General features: G+C 44.6%; 1 protein-coding gene across 4 annotated transcripts in view; it reads left to right on the forward strand.

Moving 5' to 3' along the window:
• PTBP1 (polypyrimidine tract binding protein 1) overlaps positions 1-13,513 on the forward strand; it is a 28,280-nt gene extending 14,767 nt beyond the window's left edge. For 2 of the 4 annotated variants that reach the window (XM_090126269.1, XM_090126267.1), the window contains 11 exons: positions 622-768; positions 2,069-2,239; positions 3,042-3,152; positions 3,499-3,673; positions 4,253-4,342; positions 5,609-5,754; positions 8,403-8,436; positions 8,964-9,056; positions 9,626-9,842; positions 10,099-10,176; positions 10,560-13,513. In XM_090126269.1, coding sequence (XP_089982395.1) covers positions 622-768; positions 2,069-2,239; positions 3,042-3,152; positions 3,499-3,673; positions 4,253-4,342; positions 5,609-5,754; positions 8,403-8,436; positions 8,964-9,056; positions 9,626-9,842; positions 10,099-10,176; positions 10,560-10,692 — 1,395 coding nt within the window. In that variant the 3' untranslated portion in view covers positions 10,693-13,513. The remainder of the gene's footprint in view (positions 1-621; positions 769-2,068; positions 2,240-3,041; positions 3,153-3,498; positions 3,674-4,252; positions 4,343-5,608; positions 5,755-8,402; positions 8,437-8,963; positions 9,057-9,625; positions 9,843-10,098; positions 10,177-10,559) is intronic. The other 2 variants (XM_031604221.2, XM_090126270.1) reach the window with 2 other exon arrangements.
• Positions 13,514-16,272: the final 2,759 nt, after the last annotated feature.

Raw genomic sequence — 16,272 nt, forward strand, 5'->3', positions numbered from 1 at the left:
AAGGGCTGCTCCAGAAGTAATGCTTATTGGTTTATTTTGTTGGCTAGTGATGTCACATGCAGCTGCTGGTGGGATAGCAGTGCAGGCTGAACCTTCCCATCAGTATTCTTTTACATTTGGTTGCTGTGCTACATGTGGCAGCAGAGGGGTGGTCTGACACAGTGGCATCTGACACGCAGGGGTGTGGAATTCAGTTCCTCCAATTGGGCATTACACAGAGTAACCTCTGTGCTTAACTTGCTAAAATTCCTTATTTTTTTTTTCTAAAATAGAGAAGACCACAAAGGTGTGAAACAGTGAGTAGGTTTACAAAGTATGGAAAGCTGCTTATTATAGTAAGTGTTGAGAGTCTGGATTGTTGCTCTACTCCAGTGTTCTAGCAGGCACTTCTGTTATTGCCAGTCCCCCAAATATATGTAGCATAAAGATCTTAGGATGAGTTGGACATTGCATTAATGTCAGTCTGGCCTACGAGTGCAGCTGTGAAAATTAAATGCTGTTCATTTCAACTAGAAGCTCCCTCTGAATTCATCAATCACATGCTACTGATAAGCATTCATGTCTGCTAGTGTGAGCTGCTTTGCTAATGTGCTGAATTGATTGATTTGACTTTCTGTGTAGGCTTTCATAGAAATGAATACAGAGGAGGCAGCCAACACCATGGTAAACTACTACACCACAGTCACTCCAGTCCTTCGAAGCCAGCCCATCTACATCCAGTTCTCCAACCACAAGGAGCTTAAGACAGACAACTCACCAAACCAAGCAGTTAGTTTCTTTCTTAACATTGTCACGCAGGTGGGAGGGACAGATGGTTCCCAGCTGGTGGTTTTGCTGCTGGTGTAGGCCTGGAAGGGTTTTGAGATGAACTATATCTACAAAAGTGTTAAAAAGAGCATGTTGTGTTTCCTGAGAATTTGATTGAATAGAAATGCCTCTCATTTAGGTTCTAATAGGCTGTCTTTCAGCATGGCTGCTTCTGACCACCTTTTTCCCTTTGCTTGCAACTTTTTCATTTGCTACTTGATTTCTACCCCAAGCTTCTAGCTTATGGATGAATACCTACTGTAATAGCTGTTGTCCAGAGCTTCAGCAGGCTACTAAATGAGCTGCTAAAACTTCCTTTAATGTTGGGGAGAAAATAAGTGAGATCACAAAGAATTGCACTCTAGCATTCTTTAATTAGAAACTGTAACAATGCCTCTCTAAAGACTTACAGCGCTTCAAAAATGCTGCTGGTGTTCAAGAAGTTTATGTAAAATGAAGCTCTGATGGAGGCAAAACCTGTAACTGCTGGAGAGAGGGTTGCTGGGATGTGCTAGCTTTGAAACAGGCAGAACTGAACACTGGTTTTTAATGCTTTGGGCTGTCTAGAGTTTGTGTAAAACAGGCTCTGCGTAGTAGAAAGTTCCATTTTTGGCTTAGCTGCTCTTGGCAATCTTTCAGGACTGGAGCATTGGAAAGAAGTTCAGGTTACTTGCACCTCCTTATCAGGGATGGCTTCCTAACACATCCAGTTTGCCTCCTCACTTTTCAGCCTGACTTTCATTGGCATCAGAGCATCTCCTGCTGTGCAGATGAAGTGCCACTGCTTGGTGCATCTAACAAAACCACAATTTGATGCATATGTTATATGCAGAAAAGACACTCAACAGGAACTGCCATGTCAGTTTTCACTGCTGGATCCCTATGGCAGTTGTGTATTGAATTTGTTAGTTTTTTGTCAGCTTCAGTATTGTTCTGGAGGTGATGTTGCATCCCAAAAGAGCCTGGATTTACCTTTTTCCTGAGCAGTGGAATAACTTTACAGCATTAGTGGGTGCTGAGCAAGAGTATAGATAACAGTAGTGTAAGTAGCATTTTATTTAGTGTGTATTGCATTGTTGTTATTGATTGAGGTGACTTTGTATTTCCCACATCTAAAATGTGCTGAAATACTGCACTCTCAGCTCTAGGAATAGTAAATTGCAGCTTGTTATGTAGTAAATAGATGGGGAGACTCAAGAAAAGCTGAATGTGTATTTTTGCAAGCAGGAGTGTCAGTCTAACAGGATGTTTGGTTCTGCAGCGTGCCCAAGCAGCTCTGCAAGCAGTGAACTCTGTTCAGTCAGGAAACCTGGCACTGCCAGCTCCTGCTGCAGCTGTGGATGCGGGGATGGCGATGGCTGGCCAGAGCCCTGTGCTGAGGATCATTGTGGAGAATCTCTTCTATCCTGTCACTCTAGATGTTCTGCATCAGGTAAAATATGTCCTCACAGCTTGAAGACTGTCCTGGGGGAAGGGAAAGAGACAAATAGGGAATTACACATTGTTAGTGTTGTAATAGCACACGTCTATATCTGTAAAGCAAGCTCTGGAAAGAGCAGCTCTGACCACAACTGTTAGTTTTCTGCTTTCTAGAGGCCCTGATGCCTGCATGAGGCTCTCCTTGTTTTGTTTTCAATCTGGCCAGTCTTAATTTGCAGAGGTTTGCTGGCCTGCTGTAGTGGGATTCTAACCTGGTGTGGCAGGAAGGACAAATGTTACAGTTTCAGGACTGGTCTTAATACTCTGGTGTTAATACACTGCTTCCTCCACACACAGTGATGCTTACCCACCATTTTACTGAAATTACTTCAGTATACTAAGTGACATATAACTATGTCACTTAAATAGTAACCTATATGAAGACTTATTCCTGCTCTGCACTGCAGTCACTCAACTTGATCTTTGTTTAAAATGCAAGCTTGACTGCATGTAAAAATCCCTGAAATCCTGAAAATGTTTGAGTTTGTGAAGGTCTGCATGTATCTTCCCATATAAGAGTGATGTTAAAATGAGGACTTAAAGATGCACTGAGCTAGTCCCGTTTCTTCTCTAGGTAGTTGCCATGGTTTAGTGTAAACAGTGCTTGTGGCATAGTCTAGAACCTGCTTTCAAGTTGGGAAGCTTACAGGGTGACAGGACAGTTCTTGTTGCTTTTGCTTCTAATAATGTGAAACATGAATATGATGCTCAGTTCTGGTGATGGGGTGACAAAGTGTGCAAATATTATCTTGCAGATTTTTTCCAAATTTGGTACAGTCTTGAAAATAATTACGTTCACGAAGAACAACCAATTTCAGGCTCTGTTACAATATGCTGACCCCATGAGTGCTCAGCATGCCAAACTGGTGAGTACTGTGCTTGCAGTGCTAAACACCTGCATCGTTTCAACTTTTCACCTTGCTGTTGTTGTTCTAGGACAAACGTGTGTATGTGGTTTTGTGAAAGCATCACCCAAATTGCAGATTGCATGTGTGAGTGGGAGGGAACTTCACCACCAAGAGTAGTGTGGTGTAACGAGGATAATTATTGAAGGGGATGAGTGGAAGTGATGTTAATTCTGCACAGGTTATCTGTTTGTCTTCAGATGCAGCACTCCCTGGAGTGATGCAGCACTTTCTCTCCTCAGAGATTTCTTTGTGATATTTAATATGAATTCATGATGCATTTAAAAAGTGATTTATTTCCTTGCAGTCTTTGGATGGACAGAATATCTACAATGCCTGTTGTACGCTGCGCATAGATTTCTCAAAGCTCACAAGTCTCAATGTAAAATATAATAATGACAAAAGCAGAGATTACACACGACCAGACCTACCTTCTGGGGATAACCAGCCTCCTCTTGATCAGACCATGGCAGCTGCTTTTGGTGAGAGTTCTTAACGTGGGAGCAGGGCAGGTGTAACAACTCCTGTTAGTTTGGGAAGAGAGGATATAATCCTAGTGTGTTTGGTTATGAAAAATTTTAGAGTATAGTGTGAATGAGGAATTTTGGGATCACTGGATCTGAGTGCAAAATACTTACATGGGCATATGTTTGTGGCTGCCTGTTGCTGCTGTGAAAGCTGTTTGTGTGGGGGCTTGGAGGATTTTAGCAGCTGTCTGTGCTTTGAGTGCCATCTGCTGTTCTGTTTGCAGCACAGACTGAGCAGTAATTTGGGGGTGTTGTAACCCCATACTTCTGGAAACTGTACCATGGATAAGCAGTGATGGGAGCTGGTAACTTGTATTCTGGTCAACAGCTGCCTTCTGCTGGCAGTGTCAGCCCAGCAGGGCTCAAGGAATGCTGCCTGTCATTTCTTGAAAAAACTCAGCGTTGCTTGAAGACATTTTTGACCTGGTGGTTACAGTTTAGCTTCCAATTCATACGTAGAAGGACAGATGAAGACAGTTAAGCCTAGGGTTTTCTTGCTGTTGAATATCTGTATGTAATGTGTCTCTTTCCCAGGTGCCCCAGGAATAATCCCTGCCTCTCCATATGCAGGAGCTGGCTTTCCTCCCACCTTTGCAATTCCTCAGGCTGCAGGTACTGTACTTCGTAAGTTGGAATTTTATATAGGTTCTCTGGTTGTTGCTGAAGCATCTTGATGTTTTAAAGCTAAGTAGTGGTGGTTGGGGGGGGAGTGGAGTCCTTTAAGTCCTAAATGCTGACACTTGGGCATGGAGGGGAAAGACTTTTTTCAGTACACAGTCTCAACCAAGTGTGTAGCTATAGTTACTCTGGCTAGGCAATATTCACATGGAAAGAAGAAAATCTGAGTGGGAGCAACACTAAAACCAGTATTTAAGTATTGCTCTATTGGGAGATTTATTGGTAAGTTAAGGTTTTTGCATTTAGCTTTTCCTCATGGGGCTGCTGAGTTTGGGAAACCCACCGTTACATCTGTAAAGGTGAACGGAAGCAAAGAATCTTTGTTTTTCCATAAGAACTGAGTAAAGCTGGTATTCAGTATGAGCTGAATTTACATTATTACAGTTGCTCTGAAGCTTAAAATTTGCTGATAGCAAAATATTTCTACTTACATGCCTAGCCAAATATGAGACAAGTACTTATGCTTTAGGTGCTAAATACACTTGTTAGTGTCAGATAAACAGTTCTTAACTTTTCATAGCATACTAAGCTATGTTGACTTCCCAGTAACTTGGTGGGATTTCCTTGCTTATGAAAGAACAGTCACAAACCACATGCTAATATTTTGTTGTTGGTTTTCCTCATGGGGATACAAACCATGCCCTTTGAAGTAATCCCATGTAATTCATTGCTAACTGTTGTTTCTAGAACTTGAGCCCTCCAAAGGGCAGTGCTTTAATGTGGTGAGGTGCCAGGTGTTCTGTGAACAGACTAGAAATGAAACCTCAGTGTTTCTTCATTTGATAAGAGATTAGCCAGGGGTAGCATGATAATTTTTATATGCATGGTTAAAGAACAAAGCATTTTTTGGCATGCACTGGTTGGAAAGACCCTTCCAATTACACCGTTTGTGAGACCTTTCCTGCCCCACCAGAGCTGAGGCTTTGTGCTGATTCCGCTTCTTGTGAAACGTGCAAAATATTGTAGTCAACAAGATCGTGCTGAGGCATCTATTGAGCACCAGGCACTGCAAAGAGCAATTACTATGAGAAATGATACCATTTCCTGCAGCACCAGAACTGGAGGCTTCTGTTGCTGTTAGAGTATAGTCACTGTGTTTTGAATGGTTACTTGCATGTTACAGAAGGTGTGCTGTTCTCCCTTCTGGTGCAGCAGATACACTAGAGTACGTGCTGTTAACTTCTTCACTGGTTAATATTCTTTAATTTCCAGGCTTGACAGTTCAAAATGTTCATGGAGCTCTAGCTCCTTTGGCTATCCCAGCAGCAGCTGCAGCGGCTGCAGCAGGACGGATTGCCATTCCCGGCCTCGCTGGGGCAGGGAACTCTGTTCTGCTGGTTAGCAATCTGAATCCTGAGGTTAGTGGAGTCCTAATTTTACTTTTTTTCTCCTTCCTGTTACCTCTACTTTCACTTTCTGAATGCAGATTATGCTGAAAATCATTCAAAGTGAAACCCTACTGTGTCCTAAAGGAAACGGCAAAGTTAGAAAAGCAGATGTGCTCTGCCAGCTCTCAATCTCAAAGCAGACAGTACTCTAGTTGCTGAAAGGAAATCAGAAAGTCCATCTCTCAAATTAAAACCTTGCTGCTCTTTAGTCGAAAGCTGAGGATGCTGCCTGCCTGCTCTTGTCCCACAAAGACTACAATACCTGTCCCCTCCCTCCCTTCATTTGGAATCTCTCTGCCATTCCCATGTAGTATTGTCATTGGGTCAGAAGAGTCACATCCATTCTTTCTTTCCCTTAGCATGTTCTAGATTTTTAATACATTAATTCAGAACTACAGAGTTCATTCTGACCTTTGCTCTGTATAGTGTCTGGACCCCTGCCAGCTTGACTTCATACTTGTGCAGTTATTTCCTCTGCCATGTGCTTGCACATTTTTCCTTTCCAAGATTTCGGGAAGGTTTTCCTTAGCTAAACCCCTTAACAGCTCACAGTTTACATTTTCAATTCTATTTGACTTAGTGAGTTGAAATGCTTGGGTTTCCTCAATAACAAAGCAGGAAATTATGTGCAAAAAGTCTTTAACAGAAGATTGCATCATAAGAATTTGATATCTTGAATGTTTCCCAGTCAGCTTTTGGCTCTGTGTTGGATTGAAAGTGTAGCATCTCCTGTTGTGTGTGATAGCGTGTGATCAGTCTGCTGAGCACACTTTAACTGGTGGGACTGCACACACACAACTTAATCCTACTTTGCAAAGCTATAAAACTTAACAGTGATGGCAGAGTAACCACAAAACCTCTTTTGCATCAAAGGAGAAGCCTGGATGTGATGAGTAATCAAAGAAAAAACACTTAACTTTTGGTGAGAGGCACCAATTGGAGCAGTATTTCAGACTATTCCTCACCTGCCAATACTGTTTTCTCCAGGGCATAAAATAATGCTGAGGACTGCAAGCAGCCCTGGTTTGGGTGAGGTGTATTTTCTGCCATTCCAGAAGCTGTCATCTCAGTCCCAGCATCATGCTTGCTCAAACAAAACACTTTTTAAGAGCTGGCCTTGCTGTTCTCAACCATTGTAATGCTGCCTAGCTTGGTTTTTGGGGGGATGACTTTGTGTTTTCTGGATGGCAATGATAAGACTGTGCTTTTTACCCCTATTTACTTTGCATGTGTTTGCTGCTCTCCAAGAGTGGCATCTGAGGGGTGTGCCTTGTTCACATATTGGGTTATTTCATGCCTTGCATTTTTTGATGAGCTCCTCACTATCCATCCAGCTTATCTTTGGGCTAGAGAGACTTTGATACTTGTACTGAAGCTGTGAACTAACAGACCTGATATCTGAAACTTTTTCCATTGCCTGTATAATCAGTGTTGTAGAAACTTACCTGTGCCACAAACAGTTAGTTAAGAGACAGTATTTCTCCAGAGTGACTGCTCTGCAATAAGGTGGGAGGCTTTTTTCTGAATCAGAAGCATGGAAATTGAAATGACTCCATCTTTTTTTCCTTTCCATAGCAAGCAGAAGTCATCTCAAGTCTTCAGCTTGCATTGACTTTCACTTGGAATGCAGTTGTCAGTGGGAGCAGAGATGCTTTCCCTTTCTGGATCAGTAGTAGCAGTGCTGGGTTCCTGCACAGCAACTCCAACCCCCTGAGACAGATGGAAGGGAACAGACTTGGTTGTAAAGTGCTACCAAGCTCCTTTTATAGCAAGCACTCCTACCAGGCTTTTTTTGGTAGTGGTGCAGCTGCTCATCCAGATGACATTGCTTAGTATCTGAATTGGCTTTTTACTATTTTTTACAATTAAATATGCAATTATAGATTGCTTCCCTTTGTCATTAATCCTCAAGGAGCAGTTCCAGCTGTTTGATTGGATCCAAGAAGTGCTCCCTCTGAAATGACAGCAATCAGTAGCAGTTTGAGTGGAATTTTAGGGAACATCACTGCAATTTAACTCGTATTAAAACTTGTGAAGTCATTCTGTTGCGATACTGTCTCTTACCTCCTTGTATATCTGAAGTTAAAAATGCCTTTTCTTTATCATTGTGTTCCACTAGGTAAAACCTATTAACTGTTTCTGTAAACAAGTTATTGTATGTAGAATTCTATAAATCTGACTGATGGAACACTACATATTTCCTTATGTATTTACTGACCTGTGTTTTTTGCTACTTTTTTCTTTTCTCCCCCATCCCTGAATATTTTTTTTTCTTCCCCTGATCCGGAATTTCTTTGCCAACTGACTGCACGGTACTTCTGCTTCCTGTTGTTGCTTGAAACAAAACAAAACAAAACCATATATATTCCCCTTTCAAAAAACAAACAAACAAACCAAAACCAAAAAAAAACCAAAAAAAAAAAAAACCCTGCTCTTCGGAAACCAACCTGCCCTTCAATATTAACCATCTTGAAAACTTCATCATCCATCAACCAATTTCGCCATTTCCGGGGATTCTGCCCTTCCTCGTTGTGGACGATTTGTGCAACCTCGCTCTCCCCTTCGATTCCTTACCTCTTCCCTGTCCCTCCGCTGCCTTGCTCTGCTGTTCTCTAAAGAGAGTTACACCCCAATGCCTCTTTATTCTTTTCGGTATGTTATCATTCACACTTTTTATTACCTTGTTTTTTCATTTATTTGAGATTTACTTTATTTATTTTTTTTTGGATACTTCAGAAATGTACAGTTTGCAGTTTGCCTTTTATTTTTGTTTGTTTTGAATGCGTAATTTCGTTTTTACGTTGTTTAGTTTGCTATTTAATTTAGTTTGCCTTTATTTTACGTTCAGTTATGCATGATTTATTGCTTTGCATGTCTTTTTTATAAGAGTTTTAAATTGTGATAGCATGCTAAATTGTCCAGTCTTCTGGCAGTTAGATTTTGGCTTTTTTTTTTTTTTGCTGAAACCCAGTATCTTTTCTTTAATGTATTGTTCCATTATTATTCTGCTATATAAGAATTTTCCTTAAGTAGAGCAGAATAAGTAAAACGTGGTTGGAATGAGATCAGTTCTGATTGTGAATGTTTTTTGCTCTTGGATTGGTTAGCTAAAATTAAGCTGTATGAGGCTTCCTTCCTACTCCTCCCTAAGACTGTTTTTGTTTCCTCACTTTCTGAAGGAGTCTATGGTGATGTGCAGAGGGTGAAGATTTTATTTAATAAGAAAGAGAATGCCCTGGTTCAGATGGCTGATGGAAACCAGGCTCAGCTTGGTAAGCAAGCTTAAATGTATCAACTGATAGTTAGGCCGTGGGGTGGTCAAAGCTTTCTGCTCTTTAAGACAAAAACAACTCCTTGTGTACTTAATTGCTTGTCTGCATCTGTAGCATTGATTCAGTGCAGCTCTGAACAAGCGATGGGTAATTTGTGCCAGATAATCTAGGGGTAAAATAATGGAATTATCAGTACAAGATCTTTACTGTGAAAGTGGTGAGGTGCTGGAACAGCTGCCCAGAGAGGCTGTGATGCCCCGTCCATCCCTGGAGGTGTTCAAGGCCAGGTTGGATGGGGCCCTGGGCAGCCTGGGCTGGTTTTAAATGTGGAGGTTGGTGGCCCTGCATGTGGCAGGGGGTTGGAGATTCCTGATCCTTGAGGTTCCTTCCAACCCTGGCCATTCTGTGGTTCTGTGATTCTAAGGCAGAATGATGATGCCTCTCACTGTATTCCTGGGAGATGTAGTATCCTGCCTAGGGAAGAACTAAAATGAGGTTCTAGCTTTGATAGAAGTGTCTGAACAGAACTGAAATGCCACTGTTCTCAGCTCTGTGTTGCACCATTGCAGCCATGAGCCATTTGAATGGCCAGAAGCTCCATGGGAAGCCAATCCGTATAACGTTGTCCAAACATCAGACAGTGCAGCTCCCTCGTGAGGGACAGGAGGACCAAGGTCTGACCAAGGACTATGGAAATTCTCCCTTACACCGTTTCAAGAAACCAGGCTCCAAAAACTTCCAGAACATCTTTCCTCCTTCTGCCACTCTTCATCTGTCCAACATTCCGTGAGTATCAGTGTGGGGAACCTCCTGTGGTGCTCAGTGTGGAAATGTCCACGAGTTCAGTGTGGGGGTTAAAATGTGGCTTTAACTGCTGACAGGAGAGAAGCTTGCTTTTCTTCCTGTTGTTCTTCATAGTCTTTCCAGTCCAAGGAGCTGTGCTGTTGGTAGAGAAACTCAGCAAAGGATCTGAGGGGAACTGTTTTAGTGCTGTAGTCTGACATGTATTTGACTGAAAAACAAATAAAATTATTGATTTCAGACCTTCAATAGCTGAAGAGGACCTGAAGATGTTGTTCTCAAGCAATGGTGGGATGGTCAAAGGCTTCAAATTCTTCCAGTAAGTGGTTTTCTTTTCTTTCTTAAATCCTGTCCTTATATTAAGGTGAGAAGGGTAGAATTGCCTGACTTAATCTAAGGCTAAGGGAACAGTGAGCAGCACTGTCACTTACATAGCAATCCAACTCATCTGGAAGAAAGAATTCAAGAGCAACCCTGGATGGAGTGCATGGTTGATAAAACTTTAAGGTAGCAGAGTGAGATTTTGGGGTAAGCATGTTGATCTTTTCCACATAGGAGAAAAAAAAAAAAAAGACATTGTATTGCATTTATCCAGGTAGTTAAACTGCTTGACCTTGAGCACTAGGTGATAAAACTTACACTGACTTAAACAAATGCTGTGTGCAGTGGTACTGAATACGTCTTAAATCTCTGTCTTGTCAGGAAGGACCGTAAAATGGCTCTGATCCAGATGGGCTCTGTGGAAGAAGCCATTCAATCCCTCATTGACCTCCACAATCATGACCTGGGTGAGAATCACCACCTGCGTGTGTCCTTCTCGAAGTCCACCATTTAAAGCTTTGGAAGGCATGAGACAAAATGGACTTGACTTAACCTCTTGAGTTCAGCCTTGACCTTAAAAGGCTGAACACGAGGGTTTCAACTTCCATCATTCCAGAAAAAAAAAAAAGCCACTTTAAAAAAAAAAAAATGCAGCTGAAGTGACCTTAAAAGACCAGAGATTTTATTTTTTTAAAGAGAAATCAGTTTACCGGTTTTTAAAAAAAGAAAAGAGAAAAAATTAAATCTAATTCATATTGCTAACCTTGCGGTGATGGGTAACAATCTTGACTGTTCAAATAAAATATCACAAGTTGAAGTTTACACTTTGGAACCTGCTCTGGGAAATTCCCCTCCCTTCCTGTTCCTTCTCCCCCAAAAAGCAGATCCCAACAATTTTATCAGGTTTCACATTGATGCCTTTTTTTTTTCTTTACCCATCCATGCCTTGAAAGACCTAAAACCACTGTGTACATTCACTTTTGCGCCTTTTGAGTCAGGATTTTGCAAAATGTATGGTTGTATAGGAGCTCCCAACCCAACTAGCACAAAACCAAGTTGCATTGATCCTACCTAAACTGTGCATCTGCTATCCTGTGCCTTAAACCTTTTCCTTCTTTTTGGGAAAACATCTGAATTGTGGAGGTCGGATGGGAGAGCGGAGGGGAAATGAATGAGTTCTGGCTCACTAGATCTACTTGTAGGGAAGAACTAATCAAGCTGGCAGAGTGGATAAAGAAAATATTGGGCTTTGACTCTTCAGGCATTTGTATCCCACTTGTCTCAATTGCGTAGTATCACGTGTTTTTGTGCCACTTTCCAATCTGCTTGTGGTTTATCTCCATCTGCAAACCTCCAAGTGGGAGTTGAGATCCCTGGTGTGACATTCAGACCGAGTAGAAGGGTCTGGGTGGGGAAACATTCCCAAGACCAAATCACATTCCATTGTCAGTAGTGAGCCAACAGGCTCTGCCCTTCACAAGAAGAGCATTGATCGAGATACAAAACCAACCACTGCTGGACATTTGTGAAGACAAATCATTAAGAATTTGTCAAAATTGTATGTGTATATATATCTCTAAATACTTGGCTAGGATTTGAAGAGTTATTGGATATCCCACATCTAGAAAGGTGTTCATGCAAGTCACCTTCGTGCCCCTGATTTGAAATTAACAAGACCAGTGTAGCTCTGCCATCATTCTTATAGCGTGTCTTCAGCATTTGAGCTTTTTGTTTTAATTCTTGTATTATACTTTTTTGATGCAGTTGCTGTCATCTGTGCCTAGCAATATTTCCAGTTGACCAAATATTCTAATCTCTTTATATGCAAAAGAAATAGTTTAAGTACCTTTTTATAGAATGGTAAGATGGTATAAACGTAATCTAAATTTACTCCTTTGTGATATTACCCTTGTATACTGTACTTTGTTTTGTTTTTTTTTTTTGTTTTATAATTGAAACTGTAGGGCAGTGATTTAGTTATCAGGCTGAGGTCATGACTGAGGATGAGGATGTAACGACATGGGTGAAACACGTAAAGCAGACTTTTAAAGCAATGTGTTTGAGATACCAAGCGTAATTAGCTTGTGAATTTAAGGACCAGGCTCAAGTTTTTCCACTTTTTTTAACCGATAAGCCCAGATATTTTTAAGTTATAGGAAGGGAATTCATTATAAGTAGAATGCAGCAGATCGTTTTCTCCCAGTGATAAAACAACCTTCATGTTTTCTGGCTTACAACTCTTTCCCGGGCCATTCTGCCTTCTATTTCGTGTAATCCAACGTTGCCTTACATTTCCCTCTAACCTGCAACCTGTTTGGATGCAAAATAACAAGGATCTTGTACTTTTTTTCAGGGTTTTTTTCTGCAAATTGTGGACCAAAGTTTTGTTTTCTAATTGTCTTAGTGTTGCAAGTTACGGTTTCCTTGCTCAGTGTGGGAGCTCTGACTTGCCTAGCACTGAGTGTTTGGAAAAGTCTTAACTTTTCTTCGTTCCTCCCTGAACTCTTGAGGATGTGAATTATGCTGGAGAAGTGTGTGAAGTCTGAGTGAGGGTTCAGCTTGGGTTGCTGGCGTGAGATCTGTAGCACTTGCCTGCCCCCAGCCTTCCTTTGGAGGCTGAGTGTGCAGCCATCAGTGCTGGCTTCAGTTACCTCGCCATCTGAGCAAGCCTGTTCATTGAATGGCAATCTGCCTCTCTGAACTCTGTGTTTCCTTGCATTCAGCAGTGCAAATCCAGGTGTCTCGGACTGGAATCTGTTTGCTCATCTCCCTTCCTAAACGAGGGGAGCAGCAGAGGCTGCATTCCTGGTGCAGCTCTGCTCCTGCCTGCCCTGCAGCCACAGATTCACGCGCAACCCAGAGCAGAACAGCTGTGCTGTAGCTTTCAGATGCATTCAATCCACCTCACCCGAGATGCTGGGAAGAGGCTCATTGGAATGAAACCTGTCTGGTGGCCTTGAAATGTTAATCTGGTCGACCCACAGGCTATGTATGTATTTTGCAAAATGCAAGCAAGTGAATTGAGGTAACCCCAGAACCCAGACGTGGTGGGTTTTTCCTTTGGATCCCTGTGTTTGCATGTAAAGAATGTGAGTAACAAAAGGGTGTACATATTTATAATTTTTTTATACCTGTTGTAAGACATGAGGGGGCAGCAAAACCCAGTTTTTTTTATGGTGAACAGATGTATTGTATATTTTGATACCAGCTATTACAGGTTCAGTATTGTGGAAAGTGGGGTGGGGAGGGTTAAGCGTACACAACATCAAGAATTCCATTGCCTCTTTCAAAGAATGTTTGTAATGCAAAAAGAAATTAAAACTATTTTATAACAACCTTTGTACCTTTCTGTAGCTCCATTATTTACTGTTCAGATTGTAGAAAGCAGTTATTGGCCAGTCTGTACTTGTGCTTTCAATAAATTTCTTCTGTATTCTTTGCTTCTGATTTCCCTCTCTCTTTTATTGTGCCTATTTTGCTTCTGGTTATTTTTTTTTTCTCCCTTCTGTTGTAATTCCAGCTGCCTCATGTGTTAACTTTGACCTCTCATACCTCTGGGCACCTCTGTGTGGAGCAAAGGCTGCTGAATGCAGGGCTGGAGTGGGAGCAGCTCCAGTCCCCAGTGCTCAAGCAACGCTCAGAGGTATGGGGTTACAGGGCCTTAACTGATGCTCTGCCTTTGTCCCATTCCAACTCTTTTTTGTTTTATTTTTAATTCATGTTCCTAAACTTTCCATATATTTCTAGCTAATATCCATGAAATAACCCAGCTTTCCAATCCGGTGACGTAATGCTCTCTGAAGTTTCACTTTCTGACACATTCATTTGGTCATTTGGATGTGTCAGAGCTCTGTGGCTGCCTGCTTCCACAGACCAGACCCCACCAGCAGCAGCCACGCCACCTTCATTCCTCTTCTCACATCTGTTATTTCAGTTCTTAGGGTTTATTCTACAAACACTGAAGCTGTGCTGCTGCACAGAGCTTATTTGGGGCCGGAGGAGCACAGCCTTTTGCCTGGGGGAGGAGGAGGGGGGAGGTTGTCCTACCTGCACATCCAGCTTGGTTAAGAGCCCTTTCTGAAGATCCTTTAGGAGTAGCAAGGCACTGACAAACCCCAGTGTGAGTGCAGGGAGCCAGGAGCGGGGTGGATGCATTTCTATCACCTTCTGCTCGCTGCCCAGCCCTGCAGCTTTGCTGGCAGTGCGCTCTGCTGCCCATCCCACGGCTGCAGGGTGAGGAGCTGCCCCGTTTCCCCATTCAGCGCTGCCCTATTTCAGCTTCCCCAAGCCCTGCAGTGTAACATCCTCAGACTGGAAGCTCGCAGAAGCACGGCGCTGTTTGCCGTCCTTCGCCTTCTTTCACATCAGCATCACCCACTGCCTCTTTATTTCACGGGCTGCAGCCTCCGAGGTCACCGCGCTGCGTTCCGCGGGAGCCTCGGGCGATTGAAAGAGATCGCTGTTATTCCTTGAAAGCCTGATAGGATTTAAAACAGCTGCCCCTTCCCCTGCTTGGCTCCGGTGATGCTGAATCCTCCCAGAAGCCGGGATCGAGCAGGGATGGATTGGGTCGGCGGTGATGCGGTGGAGCGGGGATGGATGCTGTGTGCGCACGGATGGGACGCGATGCTCCAAAGCGATGCTGCACTGCGTGTCCACGTGCTAAAGGACCAACGCTTACACGCCAGCTGCCCTTCCCCGTGTCCTTAGCCGGGGGGGGGAAGGAAGGAGGGGGGGAACCTTCGACCCCCGGAGCGTGGAATCGAATCCGGAGGGCGGCCCTGAGCTCAATGAGAGCCGTCGGTGCTGCGTCCGCCCGGGGTTTCAGGAGCAAGCAATTAGCGATGGGCGGTTAATGAGCTTTCTCCCCGGCATTCCCAGTGCCCGCTGGTCCCAGCCTGTTTTTTTTTTTTTGGGGGGGGGGGGAGTGATGCTGGTTGCTATGGGAACGGCGGGGTCCGGGAAGCGGTGCGTGACGGCGTTTATCACCGCGAGGAATGGGGACAGCGCGGGGTCACCGGGGTGGCGGGGGGGGGGGGACGCGGACCTCCAGGAACCCCCCCGTCGTGGATATTCCTTTGGGAGTGACCCCCGCGTTAATCCCCGCACGCATTTCCAGCCCCGCGCCGGGTGATGGCGGATAATCCATATGTTTGCCAGGGGGATGCTGCGGGATTTCCACCGCTAATCCAATTGGCACAGGCGCTTTAGGACCATCTTCCCATCACCGCGGTGCTGGAGGAGCGGGGGCCATCGCTGCTATCCCCCCCCCTCACCCCCCACCCCCCCGGATGCTCAGCGTTACGGAGCTGCTCCTGGAAACCGGGGGTCTTATAACCAACCCCCCCCATCTCCCCCCTCTCCCGGGCCGGTTTATGGGCTGCGACAAACGGCAGCAGCTGCTGCTCAGCGCCGGGCTGGGGTCGCTCAGGGTTCCGCCGCCACCATATGGAGATGGACCGGGAAAGGGGGGGGGGTTGGGTTCGGTTGTCGCCTCCCCCCTCCTTCCCACTCGCTTAGCTGGAGCTCTGTGTACCCCCAGGGTGGGTGCGGGGGGGGTGAGCACAGCTCGGGGACCACCGCAGCTGCGGTGCCACGCGGGAGCTGAGCTCGGCGCACGCATCCCTTCGGTTACCACAGCAACGGAGATGGAAACTGCAGCGGTGGCACTTCGCTGCCGGGCGGCTCCGCAGCCGAGAGGGGACCCCATGCTCAACACCGGCACCGCGGGACCCTCAAACCCCCCCGAGCCCCCATCACAGCTGCGCGAAGCGATCCCCCCCCCCTTCCTAATCCTCCCCCTCTCCGGATCCCCCATAGCGCAGCGCCCTCCCGGGCCACGTTCACACGTTTATTCACTTTTCAAACCACAGCGTTTTCAGCCGACGCCCGACGGATGCGTTCACAGCTCCGAGACCCCCCTGCCCCCCCCCTGCCCCACCCGGAGCCTCTGCCCGGGGCTCAGCTCAAGCAGCACCCAGAGCTCATTGCAGCCCAACGCAGCTCCGGGGGGGGGTTACTACCCAACCCACCCCCCATCCCTCGATGCACTCTCTACTTCCCCCAGCGCAGTATTTACAGCTTCACATGCCCA

Source organism: Phasianus colchicus, chromosome 28 (genome assembly GCF_987193195.1).
Source record: "Phasianus colchicus chromosome 28, bPhaCol1.hap1.1, whole genome shotgun sequence".
Classification (NCBI taxonomy): domain Eukaryota; kingdom Metazoa; phylum Chordata; class Aves; order Galliformes; family Phasianidae; genus Phasianus; species Phasianus colchicus.